Source organism: Myxine glutinosa, chromosome 14 (genome assembly GCF_964187855.1).
Source record: "Myxine glutinosa chromosome 14, kmMyxGlut1.1, whole genome shotgun sequence".
NCBI classification, from domain to species: Eukaryota; Metazoa; Chordata; class Myxini; order Myxiniformes; family Myxinidae; genus Myxine; species Myxine glutinosa.
In genome coordinates, this window is record NC_136274.1 from 78,075,073 (window position 1) to 78,089,493 (window position 14,421).

The 14,421-nt window shown below is 45.7% G+C and overlaps 1 protein-coding gene across 3 annotated transcripts in view; it reads left to right on the forward strand.

Annotated features, from left to right (window-relative positions):
• Positions 1–14,421, forward strand: part of CIT (citron rho-interacting serine/threonine kinase) — a 183,776-nt gene that overhangs the window by 673 nt on the left and 168,682 nt on the right. For 2 of the 3 annotated variants that reach the window (XM_078768329.1, XM_078768330.1), the window contains exons 3-4: positions 753–891; positions 6,039–6,208. In XM_078768329.1, coding sequence (XP_078624455.1) covers positions 753–891; positions 6,039–6,208 — 309 coding nt within the window. The remainder of the gene's footprint in view (positions 1–752; positions 892–6,038; positions 6,209–14,421) is intronic. The other variant, XM_078768331.1, reaches the window with a different exon arrangement.

A 14,421-nucleotide genomic window follows, 5' to 3' on the forward strand; every position in this document is an offset into this window, starting at 1 on the left:
AACAACGAACACCAACACAAACACCGACCACCAACACGAACACCGACCACCAACACGAACACCGACCACCAACATGAACACCGACCACCAACACGAACACCGACCACCAACACAGACACCGACCACCAACACAGACACCGACCACCAACACAGACACCGACCACCAACACAGACACCGACCACCAACACAGACACCGACCACCAACACAGACACCGACCACCAACACGAACACCGACCATGACCACAAACACCAACACCGACCATGACCACAAACACCAACAACGACCACCAACACAAACACCAACAACGACCACCAACACAAACACCGACCACCAACACGAACACCGACCATGACCACAAACGCCAACAACGAACATCAACACAAACACCAACACGAACACTGACCACGACCACCAACATGAACACCGACCACCAACATGAACACCGACCACTAACACGAACACCAACCATGACCACCAACACGAACACCGACCATGACCACAAACACCAACCACGAACACAGACCAACACGAACACCGACCACGACCATCAACACTAACACCGACCACCAACACGAACACCGACCACCGACCACCAACACGAACACCAACCATGACCACAAACACCAACACGAACACCGACCACGACCTCCAACACGAACACCGACCACGACCTTCAACACGAACACCGACCACCAACACGAACACAAACACCAAACACACATTTACTTGGCATTTCTGATGCGTGGCAGGGACGTGGCGTACAACCCCACCAGCTGCGTTACCTTGCCACCCGAGATGGCCTGCTTGATTCCCTTCTGGTCCTGTTTGATGAATGCAGTCGGCCTGGCCTCATGGCCAATGACTACGTGGAGTCCTTCATCGAGAAATGTGCGATTATTTTATTAGTCGAAAACGATAACCATAACTTTGCGAACCTTTCACGTAAGCTAAGATCAATTGTATACAAGTGATGAAGTAAATCTGATGATGATGATGATGTGAGTCGTCACTTTCGACGAATCTCTTCCCTTCGTTGGCATCCTCACTAAGCATTGTGCGTTGTGCAATGGGTGATGAGCGAGAGAGCAGGTGAGCTGGTGCCAATGAAGGGAAAAACCTGCACAGAGAAGCGATAAAAGTGGTAGAGGTGTGTGCTGTCCCTCTCCCACTCTCTAGTCCAATGAGCATCGTTGGCTGCAGGTGCAGTAAATGCAACATGAAGTCTGATGCACATAGGCACAGCAGACTGGCCAGGTCGTTGGTATGATGACGGTTGCCCTTGATATCCATAGTAGACGCAGCTGTCTGCAGATGCTGCACGGTGATGCCTAAATTGGTAGCTTTCATGTGCACACTTATCCACGATGTAGCGCTACCCAGGCTGACTTACAGGTGCGGTTTGATATCTGAGTGTCCTCATGACCTTAGCCGAAAGAGGCTTCCCTCACAAGGCAGAGGGGATCCTTTACCCTGGATAAGCGGCCCATACCAGATACTGTCTGCTGGAGCCAGCTGAGCCCGGGACTCGCATAGGGCAGGGACGTCACTCCCTGAGGTAGCTGAAGAACAGCTATATTGGTACCCAATGTCGACTAAATCCAAGTTGGACGTGTCAAGTTTTGGGGTTGTGAGAGAATGACCAAACTAAAATAACGCATTTAAACAGAATAGTGCAAGTCGTTTAACCACTACCCGAGGCAATGGCAGCCGGAGGCAGGTGATGGAGACTTCTTTTTGTTTTTATTCCCGGACAAAACGGTGTTACTATTTCTATGAGGAAGTGGAGACCGTGTACATGACTATGAAGAAGAAGAAGCACGACCTCGAGCCTTAGTGGTTCCTCCTGTCGTAGAATCATAAAAATAGTCCCGTTGGAAATCTATTAATGGATTTACTTGAAACAAAAATTAATGTCCGTTTAATCTCGAACGTGCCTGCTTTATAAGGCCTTTTGCGGAACTTAAGAGGAAGACGTGGAAATGGGAGCTTGATGCAGCGTTTCCGATGGTAACATTTATTATTCCACCAAATCGGGAATCATTTGGAAGGACACGGAGTGTCGGAGTAAGCACAACGACGATGACGGCAGCAACAAGTTCATGTTGTTTTCCTTTGTGCTTCATTTCATTTTTCATCCTCATTGAGACTCGCAGATAGACACGCAGTATGTTTATGAAGTACAACATGATGTCTTTTGATTAAATCCGTCGGTTAAGCGACGAGTAGGCGCGCAAAGTCTATAGTCTATATATCTCCAATTCCACTGCTTCGCCGATGACATCCAGCTTTTCATCTCCACCAAGTCCATCTCCACCGCCACCCACTCTATCCTGACAAACTGCATCACTGAAATAAAATCCTGGCTTCAAATCAACTTCCTCAAACTTAACTGTGATAAATCTGAAATAATCATCATTGGCCCAAAAACGCTCACCAAGTCCACCCATAACTTTGCCCTCAACATCGACGGTTTCCCAGTGTCCACCTCCCCTCACATCCGGAATCTTGGCATCATCTTTGACCAAACCCTCTCCTTCGACAAATACACTAAACAGATCACAAAGACAGCCTTCTTCCACCTGAAAAACATCGCCCGTCTCCGTCCATCCCTCTCCTCTGTGGCTGCAGAAACCCTCATCCACGCCTTCATCACTTCCCGTCTGGACTACTGCAATAGCCTCCTTTATGGTTCACCCTCAACAATCACCAATAAACTCCAATACATTCAGAACTCCGCTGCCCGTCTACTCACCCATTCCCGGACCCGTGACCACATCACCCCCGTCCTTTACAAGCTTCACTGGCTCCCCATCTCCCAGAGAATCCAGTACAAAATCCTCCTCTTGACTTACAAAGCCCTCCATAACCTGGCCCCATCCTACCTGGCTGACCTCCTCTCCAGACACACTCCCACCCGCAACCTCCGCTCTGCTGGTACCAACCTCCTGACCCCCCCCATCCGGACCAAATTTAGATCCTGGGGGGACAGGGCCTTCTCCATCGCTGCTCCCACCCTCTGGAACTCGCTACCTCACACCATCAGAGACTCCTCCTCACTCACCACATTCAAAACATCACTCAAGACCCACCTGTTCAACACTGCATTCAACATTTAACCCACAGCATCTAACCCCTGACTATCTCCTCTCCTTCTCCCTCCTTTGTGCTTTGAATATTTCCCTATTGATTCTTCTTTTTTTGCAATTGTCTTTATGTTTTGCTATGCGTTATGTTTTGCACTCTGTCAAAGCGTCTTTGGGCTTCCTGAAAAGCGCTATATAAAATAAATGCATTATTATTATTATTATTATATATAAAAGGAGCCGAGTTTCTCCGTCCATAACACTTTGTTCCAGAGTTTCTGTTGTTGTCGAATGCTCGAAAGGTAGTAATCAATTTACTTGGTTGGAAAGATAATAATGGATTTATTTCAAAAAACATTTGTTTAATCACAATCTTGCCCATTTTAAAAACCTCTTTCTGTGTTTGAAGAACAAGAAGCGCTAATTTCTTCTCGCAGCGTTTCAAATGGAAACGTTTGGTAATATTCAACCAAAGTACGAACCCTTTACCAGGACCTGGAATTAGCACGCAAATTATATATAGAACTAGAACGGCACTTGGTAGAGCGCGTACCTCCACCAGGCTGAACAGTTTACGATTTGATCCCATGTTTACTGTCTTGCCATGGACTCCCCATCAACTCTGCCAACACTTCCTGTCTTGTCCTACCCACTTTGTCTCTGTCGCGGTATGCATGATCGGGCCCTAAGGCATAGGTAAAGGCTCATGTCCATTTGTCATAGGTAATGTGGGTGTGTATGATCAGTAGTGGGTAAGGGGTTTATTTTGTTACTACATACTGTTATTCATGCCTTCCTTGTGTTTCTTTCCCCATGACCATTGCTTTGTTAACTAGAACAATACTCGGTAGACTGCATACATTTTGTTTCCCATGGATAGGCTAGATCTGGATCCGGATCTGAACCTGAACCAAAATCGAATCATTTCCTCCTTGTCACGCACCTAACCTATCCACCAAATGTTGTCTGAATCCGTCCACGACATTTTGAGATATCCTGTTCGCAGACAGACAGGGGTGAAAACATAACCTCCGCCCACCTTTGGTGGCATCGGTAAATATTGCTGGTGTCGGGGATGAATTCTGCTTCTTGTGGTTCCTCTTTGGTGAATAGAGAAACCCATTGAGGGATAATTGGTTGTTGCAAATAACTGCATATCGAGACCATGCTGTGCGCCTCTTGGCATCGCCTGGCCGTAATTGGGGACAAGGTGTGCGGTACCAATTAGCATAACGCTTGGCTGGTTCGATGGTCCCACGGATACGGTATTGGAAGTGGAAAATTCCATAATCTGGCACCGATTCTGCTGACAGTTACGGTCACATTGAGGCGACTCGCCGATCTTGAACCGGACAATTGGACAAACCGCGTGACGATCTAAACGTTTCGTCTGTGTCACATACACTACCTTTCTGCCTAATTTCGTCCGAATCCATCTACAACTTTTTGAGATATCTTGTTCACAAACAGACAGACAGACAGGCGTGAAAACATAACCTCCATCCACCTTCAGTGGCGGGGGTAATAACTACTTGTTATAAAATATCCTTTTATTCACGTGTTTCACTTCACTTAAATCTTCATCTGGACTCACAGATAGATATGCAATATCTTTCTGCACCGAGTCACATTCCCAGAGGGAATGGGTATTTAGTTGTTAAAATTGACAGAATGTTGATTGTCGTATCCCAATCACTGTGGTAGTAAGGAGGAGCTCAAGTGTCGAGCGTTAATCCTTTGTTAGAGCAAAAATGAAGGCTTAACAATAAATAGTCTTGTTCTGATGAAGGGTCAACACCTGAATTGAAATATCACCCTCTCCATTAGATCCCAGCTTAGGGAGTTTATTTGCAGAAAACTTTGATTAATCTGGTTTGTTTTTAATCATAAAGCATACTTTAGGGCACGAGAAGCTGAATGCCTGGTCATTCAACTCCTGGGCGTTACTGTGCTAGCACCACAAATGTCGTGATTTCCGACTCGTGCCAAGCAAGACAAAGGAACATCGCGTTTTCGGCTCCTGTGACGTCAACAATTAAAAATAGTCCCACAGTGTACAAATTTCACTGAAATGATGCTTCCACATGTCCTTGGCCACAAATATAAAGATAATTGTGATCACCATTTGGGGTACATTTTTTTTCTTTTTCATTCCCAAAATAAGCATTTAAAAATTATTTTAAACGTTCACTTGGGTCGTTTTTTTCAGGTTTGGGGCCATTTTAGAAGTATTTTATAGAGAACCATCTACCCCCAAGCCTATTTTACAAACTGTCCAAGGGCATTGGCTGCATTTTATGGGGTCAACCATGTCTCTATGTGGAAAAATGAAAACCATATAGCCAATCTCCCTAAACTGACCCCTTAACCACTAAATGACACAATTCGCTCGTTTATGTACTTCATTCCATGTGGTGTGGGTTCGGGTTACAATAAGTAAATGTTGCCTGCATATATGTTTTTGGAGGCTATATGGCAGGGTGGTATGTAACGTGTTATAATTTTATACCTCTATCGTCACGCCTGGTGTTGGCTTAATGGTTAAGGTGGCTGGCTTGAGATCTCGGTCCGGAGTTCAAGTCCCTGTCATGCCATTGAATTAACACCAGGTGGGTTGTCTCAGCCTGCACTGATAGTTCTTTGCTAATAGTTCCTTTATCTGGTAATTGATGGTTTATTATTTAAGGCATTTCACAACAAGGTTCAGCTTTTTGGAAATGCCCCAATACACTGTCACATATGTGATTTATTATGTACTGTATTTCTACTTACACTTGTACAGAATATGGAAAATAAACGGCTCATCATCATCATTGTGGTTTAAATGAACCTTGTAAATATGTTTTGTAGGAATTGCATTTTTGAAAATGGTCCATGTGATCACATTTTTCATCAATCAGGACAATTTGTTTTTCCTCTTGCTTTTTTTATTTTTATTTTCCATGTTTTTAGATTCTGAAATGGTTTCAGAGCTGCGAGAACTGCGGCCTCATGTCGCCGATTTTGAGGAGTGTGCTGTGATCGGCCGCAGTCAGCACTCCTACGTAAAGGTGGTACGTGAACGGGCTTCAGGAGATGTGTTTGCGATGAAAGTCCGTTGCAAGGAAACGATGATGAAGCGGGTGAGTTTATCTGCAAGGATTTCTTTCATATTGCATGGGAGGCGAAGTTGGCAAATTCGTAATTTATAAAATACAAGTATCAGGCCATAATTGTTTCATTTACACAGTATATGGGATTTTAATTTGAGATCCCACGGTATTGTGAAGTGGTTTTTTTTGTTGGCATATTCGTGGTTTTTCGTTGGCATATTCATGGTTTTTCATTGGCATATTTGTGGTTTTTCATTGGCATATTCGTGGTTTTTCGTTGGCACATTCATGGTTTTTCGTTGGCATATTCCTGGATTTTCATTGGCATATTCACAATTTTTCGTGAGCGTATTCCCAGTTTTTCGTTGGCACATTCGCGGTTTTTCGTTGGCACATTCGTGGTTTTTCGTTGGCATATTCCTGGATTTTCATTGGCATATTCACAGTTTTTCGTGAGCGTATTCCCAGTTTTTCGTTGGCATATTCGTGGTTTTTCGTTGGCATATTCACAGTTTTTCATGAGCGTATTCCCAGTTTTTCGTGAGTATATTCGTGGTTTTTCGTGAGCATATTCGCTTTTTGTGAGCGTATTCGCGGTTTTTTTATGAGCATATTCGTGGTTTTTTGTTGGCATAGTCAGTTTTTCGTGAGCGTATTCCCAGTTTTTCGTGAGCATATTCGTGGTTTTTCGTGAGCGTATTCGCTTTTTGTGAGCGTATTTGCGGTTTTTTATGAGCATATTCGTGATGTTTCGTTGGCATAATTGCGGTTTTTTGTGAGCGTATTTGTGGTTTTTCCGTGAACGTATTTGTGGTTTTTAGTTTGCATATTCGCAGTTTTTCGTGAGCATATTCGTGGTTTTTCTTTTGGCATATTCGCGGTTTTTCGTGAGCGTATTTGTGGTTTTTCTTTTGGCATATTCGCGGTTTTTCGTGAGAGTATTTGTGGTTTTTCGTTGGCATATTCGTGGTTTTTTGTGAGCATATTCGCAGTTTTTCGTGAGCATATTTGTGGTTTTTCGTTGGCATATTCGCGGTTTTTGTGACCTGCTTCGACATTCGCGGCCCTGTGCTTCGTATATTCGTGGTTTTTCATGGGATTTTTGTTTTTTGACCTTAAGAATCATGAACCGCCGGGAGCTAATCCCCCCTCTTCCCATTGAAACAATGCCTCCACATTTACGGATTTGACATTCGTGACATTTTCGAAGAATGTATCCCACGCGAATGTCGGGGTCCGACTGTATATTATTGCATTATGACGTGTAATAGCTACTACCACCAGGGAGCGCTGCACGATACATTCACACTATACACCTTTGAGAACTTGGGCTAATTACGTGCATACACCTTAATTTATCATCATGCTAAAATACGCAATTTGGTGTCTGGCTGTCATTATTTATCAAATCAAACGTGATACAATTATTTCTCAAACGTGATGCATTCGGTCATTCTTTATTTATCAAATACAACCAAAGTTGAAAGGAGGGCAAAGGGTCACACGATGGAGGTTGTAGCAACTTAATTGTAGTTTGTGTGTGTAAATGAATGGGATTAATTGCATTGAGTGAAACGTTTTATTTTGGCGACATGATTGTAAACTCGCCGGTGTTTTTGTAACAAGTAAGGAATTAAAAAAGAACAAAAAAAAAACGACTGGGTTTAAACTGAAACAGGCAAATTTCTTGTAACCTTGGTGCTGTCTATTTGCTTTTCTGTTTAATTTTTTTTTTTTTTTTTTTTTTTTTTTTTGTATACAAGATCGAGGCTCGTGAAAGAGCGAACATTAATCACACAGAAAGACAAACCGACACATAAAACATATAACATAGGGAGCGGTAGACAAGATGGGGAGAGAGGGGGAAGGACACAAACACAACATTTGAGAGCAGGGACCGAGAGACATGGAGACATCGAGAGATCTGAGAGAGGGCGAGGGCTTTGGGGGGGGGGGGGGGGCGTGGGAAGGGGGCAGTGGGAGAGGTATAAAACATATGGACACTGCCAGGACTTCCAGGAAAGAAGTTGGAATTTCAAACAAGGTGGATCTGGGGTGAATTAGCGGGGGTAGAAAAGATCAAGGTTTTGGATGGGGGAAGATAAGAGATGGTGGTGAACAGCTGTTTTAAAGACCTGGAGGGAGGAGTGGGATTGAAGGGAGTGAGGGAGTTTGTTCCAGAGGCGGGAGAAAAGAGGAATGAAAGAGTGAAGGTGAGCGGAGAGCCGAGATTTCGGCAGTTTAACCATCAGAGGGTTGCTGGCAGATCTTGTGCGACCTGTAGGAATATTTGGGGGACAGAGCACAGAGAGAGCTGGGGGAGCAAGGCCGGAGAGGAGTCGGTAGAAGACAGAAAGACCACCTACCTGCCTGCGGTGAGTGAGTGAAAGGCCCTCAGAGATAGCTTCATCGCGGGAGATTCCAATAATTCTGAAAGCTTTGGTTTCAACAGCGTGAAACCGAGCTAGGTGTGAGGCAGGAGCACCGGCCCATAGGGGAGAACAGTATTCCATTGAGCTGCGGATGAAAGCCTTGTATGTGGTGAGGAGCTCAGGTGTGCCGAGGAAGGACTTCGCACGACGGAGGATGCCCAGTCGGCGACTGGCTTTGGAGGCCAGCTTGGAAATGTGGTTTTCCCAAGAAAGATCATGGCAGATAGTGAGACCCAAAATCTTGAGCGACAGAACTTCTTGGAGAGGATTGTTGAGAAAGTAGATGGGAGGGTTGTCCAGTCGATCTTTTCGGAGAGACATAGTAAGAGTGTGAGATTTGTCAGGATTGAAAGACATGTTCCACTTGTTTGACCAGTCTGTGATTTTGTCCAGGTCTTCAGAGAGTGAGGAGGCAGCAGACTGCCGATCTGAGGGAAGAGGAATGGAGCGGCAGAGAGTGGAGTCATCAGCAAAGAGATAGAGAGGATTTTCGAGAGAGTCAGAGAGATCATTGATGAAGACCAGAAAAAGCACGGGGCCCAGAACACTGCCTTGGGGAACTCCAGCCTGAACAGGAAGAGGAGATGAGAGAAACCCATTCAGGGCCACACGTTGACGACGACTAGAGAGGAAGTCCGCCAGCCATGCGTGGAGATTTCCATGGATACCAAAGGAGGAGAGTTTGGTGAGCAGAGCGGGGTGCCAGACCGTGTCGAAGGCACGTGATATGTCGAGGGAGACAGCTCTAATTTCCTGTTTGGCATTGAGGACCTCCATCCATTGTTGAGACAGCAGAAGCAGCATGTCCAGAGTAGAGTGACCTAGTCTGAAACCAAATTGATGATCAGAGATCAAGCCATTGGAGAAGAGGAAAGATTTCATATCAGAAGCAATGATGGATTCCATGACTTTGCTGATAATTGGGAGAAGGCTGATTGGTCTGTAGTTGCTAGGATCTGTTTTTGCACCTTTTTTGTGCAAAGCGGTGATGTTGGCTGATTTCCAAGCAGATGGCAGTTGACCTTGAGCAAAAGAGAGGGTGAAGAGAACAGAGAGAGGGTGAGATAGAGCAGCAGAGCAGGATTTTAGGACCCGTGGGCTGATGCCGTCGGGTCCAGTTGCAGAATCAGAGTCGAGGGTTGACAGAAACTTTTCCACCTTGTCAGGAGGAAAGGACACGGAGTCCAGGAGCAGCAGGGTACGACTGGGTATGGTGGGTACAGAGAGGGATGGGTTTGGGACACAAGATTTAGAGGCAAACATAGAGTTGAGGCCTTCAGCTTTTTCACGTGCGGAGTCAGCTGTGTAGCCGTTTGAGGTAAGGGAGGGGATGGAGGGGGAACAAACACCAGAAACGGATTTGACCAGACGCCACCAGGATTTGGAAGAGGGAGACAGATAAGAGAGTTCGGTCTTGAGAACGGAGAGATATTGTTTCCTGGCTCTCCTGAGGGTGGACACACACTTGTTTCGGGCTTTGTGAAAGGAAATGAGATTTCCTTCCGTTGGATTTGCTTTCCAGGAGACGAAGGCAAGTTGTTTCTGGGCAACAGCCTCACCACAAGATTCCGTGTACCATGGACGGGAGGAAGGGTATGACAACTGAAGACGAGATGGGATAAATCTGTGCATGAGAGAGAGCAATTTACTTTGGAAGAATTCCCAGGATGAGTTGATGTCAGAGGCGGTAGAGATGGGAGACCAGTCCAGATGATTGATGGCTGCTTGAAGACCGGGATTTGGAAGAGGGAGACAGATAAGAGAGTTCGGTCTTGAGAACGGAGAGATATTGTTTCCTGGCTCTCCTGAGGGTGGACACACACTTGTTTCGGGCTTTGTGAAAGGAAATGAGATTTCCTTCCGTTGGATTTGCTTTCCAGGAGACGAAGGCAAGTTGTTTCTGGGCAACAGCCTCACCACAAGATTCCGTGTACCATGGACGGGAGGAAGGGTATGACAACTGAAGACGAGATGGGATAAATCTGTGCATGAGAGAGAGCAATTTACTTTGGAAGAATTCCCAGGATGAGTTGATGTCAGAGGCGGTAGAGATGGGAGACCAGTCCAGATGATTGATGGCTGCTTGAAGACCGTGCCAGTTGGCCTGAGTGAAATGCCAGACTCGTCGACGCTGAGCAGGCTCCCTGAGGATGGTCAGAGAGATGTCCACTTTAACAAGGACATGATCAGATGATCCGATCGGAGCAGAAGAAGAGCAGCAGACATTTTCAGGGAAGTTAGTCATAACCAAGTCCAGAAGAGAAGATGTTCCGTTGACTGAGATCCGGGTCGGGAAATTGACAGATTGTGTCAGTCCCAGTGAGTCGCAGAAGTCCTTTGCTGAGGAGCCATGGCTGGTGAGAGAGGTACCCACACCCAGCCAACTGGCATGATGACAGTTGAAATCACCACATATGAGGAAGAGAGAGTTGGGATGAGTAGATAGAAGTTGGTCCATATCATCAGACAGCGAGATGTAGATGGAGTCATCACTGTTTGGTGGACGGTACAACACACATATGAACAAGAGGTGGGAGCGAAGGGGAAGCCGTAGCCAGAGGTATTCCTGGGGGTGAGGTGGAGAGAGTGCAGTGCAGGGCGAGTGAGGAAGAGAGTTTTTGATAAAGATAGCCACCCCGCCTCCAGGACGAGGCTCAGGTCTATCATACCGGAGGAGGGAGTAGCCCGGGAGAGATACTATGGAATCAGAGACATCATAAAGGAGGAAAGTTTCTGTTAAGCAGATCACGTCTGGTTTGACAGAAGCAACCTGTATGGAGAGATCAGTTAAGTTTGAACGAAGGCCCCGGATGTTTGAGGTCCATACCGTTAATGAAGAGGAAGGGGGAGCATCAGATACAGAACAGGGGGGAGGAGGGGTAGGGTAAGATGTGGAAGAGGTGGAAGAGGTAGGGAGAGCTGTTGAAGGTGTGTCAGAGATTTCAGAATAGCTCGGAGAAAGGGAAGGATGGGGCGGACAAAAGGTTTGATGGTGATTGGGTGAGCCACAATGAGGTGTTATTTGAGGAGGGGGAAGAGCGAGGCAGAAGGTTGGGGGAGATGGAGGTGAGAGTTTGAAGGGGGAAGAAGCGGGGAGGACGCTTTGAGGAGGGGGAGTGAGAGGGGGGAAATTGAGAAGCAATGAGGGTGGGGAGATTTGAAGGGGAGGGGTGAGGGGGGAGTTTGGGAGGGAAGGGACAAGGGGAGGGATTTGAAAGGGATGGGATATGGGGGAGATTTGGAGGGGAGGGGTGAGGCAGGAGTCTAGGAGGGGAGGGGCGAGGGGGCGTCTTGGCGGGGAGGGGTGAGGGGGTAGTTTAGGAGGGAGGGGGCAAGGGGGGAGATTTGAAAGGGATGGGTGATGGGGAAGATTTGGAGGGGAGGGGTGATGGGGAAGATTTGGAGGGGAGGGGTTATGGGGAAGATTTGGAGGGGAGGGGTGAGATTGGATTTTTGAAAGTGTACGATTTATGGGAAACGAACATTTATTGCAAAATGAGTTTCTTGTGACCTTCGAGTTAAAAATACGTTTAAGGACGCTGGATGGAGGATGGAGTGCAGGAGAGTTTAGGGAATGTAGAAAAAAGGCACTATAGGAGATGGATATTTTTTTTGGGATGAATTGATTTGGTGAGCAAGTCGAAAGCAGCCTTTTAAAGAAGAAGAAGAAAAAGGTGTTATAAAATATGACGGAATACATAACTTGAGGGGAAAGTGTAAACATTGAAGGTTAATGAGTGAAAACTATCTGGGGAAATGGGGGAGAAACACGTGGTCGAAGAACGAACGAACGAATAAGAATGAATAAACGAATGAGAACAGAGAAAGAAATGTTTTTTTTTTTTTTTTTTTTTTTTTTTTTTTTTTTTTTGAGTTGAGATTTACACAAGGAAGTAGGCTATGGGTGAAAAGACTGGGAATACAGAGAACGAAAGTTATTGGATCACAAACGACGGACCACTGAGAGAAAAACAAAGCCTCAAGGTTGTACAGTGCACACTGTACAAGGCCTTGCTCGCGACACGGCAAACAGACGATCAATTTATGAAAGATAAACACCGAGAAACAACCAAAGTTGCACACAATAACTTCACACACCGAAAGATAAATACAGTTTCGACAAAATACAATTGTGAACAGACTTAACTTCGAAAAACGTGGAGACCGTGTGGAGCTTCGAAAATCCCTGCCGCCGTCTCCAAGATCTCGCGAGATCTCCAATTTGAATTTTTTTTTCTAATAATTTGTTTTGAAGGTGAGGGATGGGTAGGAAGTTAAAATATATGGCATCAGGCCATATTCCTCTTTTGTTTGTATTCATTTTCAGACTTGTGGTGCCCATAGATCTCCCCTCCCCCCAAACACACAAAAACCACCGTTTAGAGGCCATGCGGGGGTTGGCCTTTTCGGGGACCGTGGTTGTTGTTGTTTTTTGGTCCCCTTTTTGGAGCAATGTTTTACGGCCGGATGCCCTTCCTGCCACCAACCCTGTTTGTCGCCTTTTTACGATAAACAGGGAATTACCAGTGTACTGGTCCCCCCAAACACACACACATTATAATGCCAAGGAATGTGCACAATACCAGCAAAACTTTCAGTCTCTACAGTTCATTCACATAATCGAGATTACATCCACATCAATCTGCTCTCATTCTGTAATCACACAATATTGGCAGGCTTTTCTCTCTTCAGTCTTACATTTCCAAAATACCACTATGCACATCACGACCATTCACTTTAATTGTGTATCATTTTATTTACTATACTGACAACTTTTTCAGAGTGCATAGACTCCCACCTATCTTCTTTAAACCATCCATCAAAGACTTGTTAAGAAGAAAATAACTTGCAAATTCTCCACAATGTACATCCTTCAATTTCAAGCATCAACTTTACAGTTTATATTGATACAAACAAAATGATCAACCAACATTTTCAGTCGTGTATGTAAATTGACCTTACTTTCTTTCTTTCGTATAAGTTCTGCTTCATCAAGATGAAGATTATCACACTGCCCTACACGTGCACTCGGGTGGTCCACAGATATATGTAATATTTAATACTGTTATGGTTTTGAGAACCCTCCACTTTGTAAATATTTGTAATAATCCCTTATAAATAATCCCCTGTAAATATTCCCATTTTTGTGTAAAGATCAAAGGTCGCACCCTAGTTAGGTCATTGCAACACGTAGGACACCATAGGCTCTTCTTTAGTTTTTTCATTAGTATGTGTTTCAGGTAAGGATCTGTTCCCAATAATTTGACTCTGCGTTGCATTAATCAAATAACCTAGGCCCCTTCTCAAATTCCCATCCTATTCATTTTGTGGCTTTACTCTCTCCAAATGGTATTACGCGCCTCTGCCAGCCGCAGCCGCCCCAGCGTTCGCTGCCTTTTGGTTGTTCGCTGCCAGCCGCCATAAGCCACGCGGCGAAGTTGGAGAAAAAGGGGGAGGAGCGCCAGGAACGAAGGCGTGGCCCCTCAACGCACCATCAAGGGGCGGACCGGTGAGCGCTCACGACCAATCAGGGCCGAGGCAGCTCACCGATGGGCGTATCCAAAAAGGCAAGCGGCTTAACACGCAATCGGCCAATATAAGCGGCCGCGTGGGACTACTTGAGAAGATGAGCCAGGGAGAGAGAAGGAGTTGAACATCAAGAGACGTGCCCGGGAGAGCCAAGGAGACGAACGAGCAGATGAGCGCACATATTCCATACGCAGTGTACCAGCTTCCCCCCCGCTATATAATTGTCCGGCCGCGCTCAACTGCACGCGGAGCTGTTGCCGGGTTTCGTCTCGAACCCAAAGC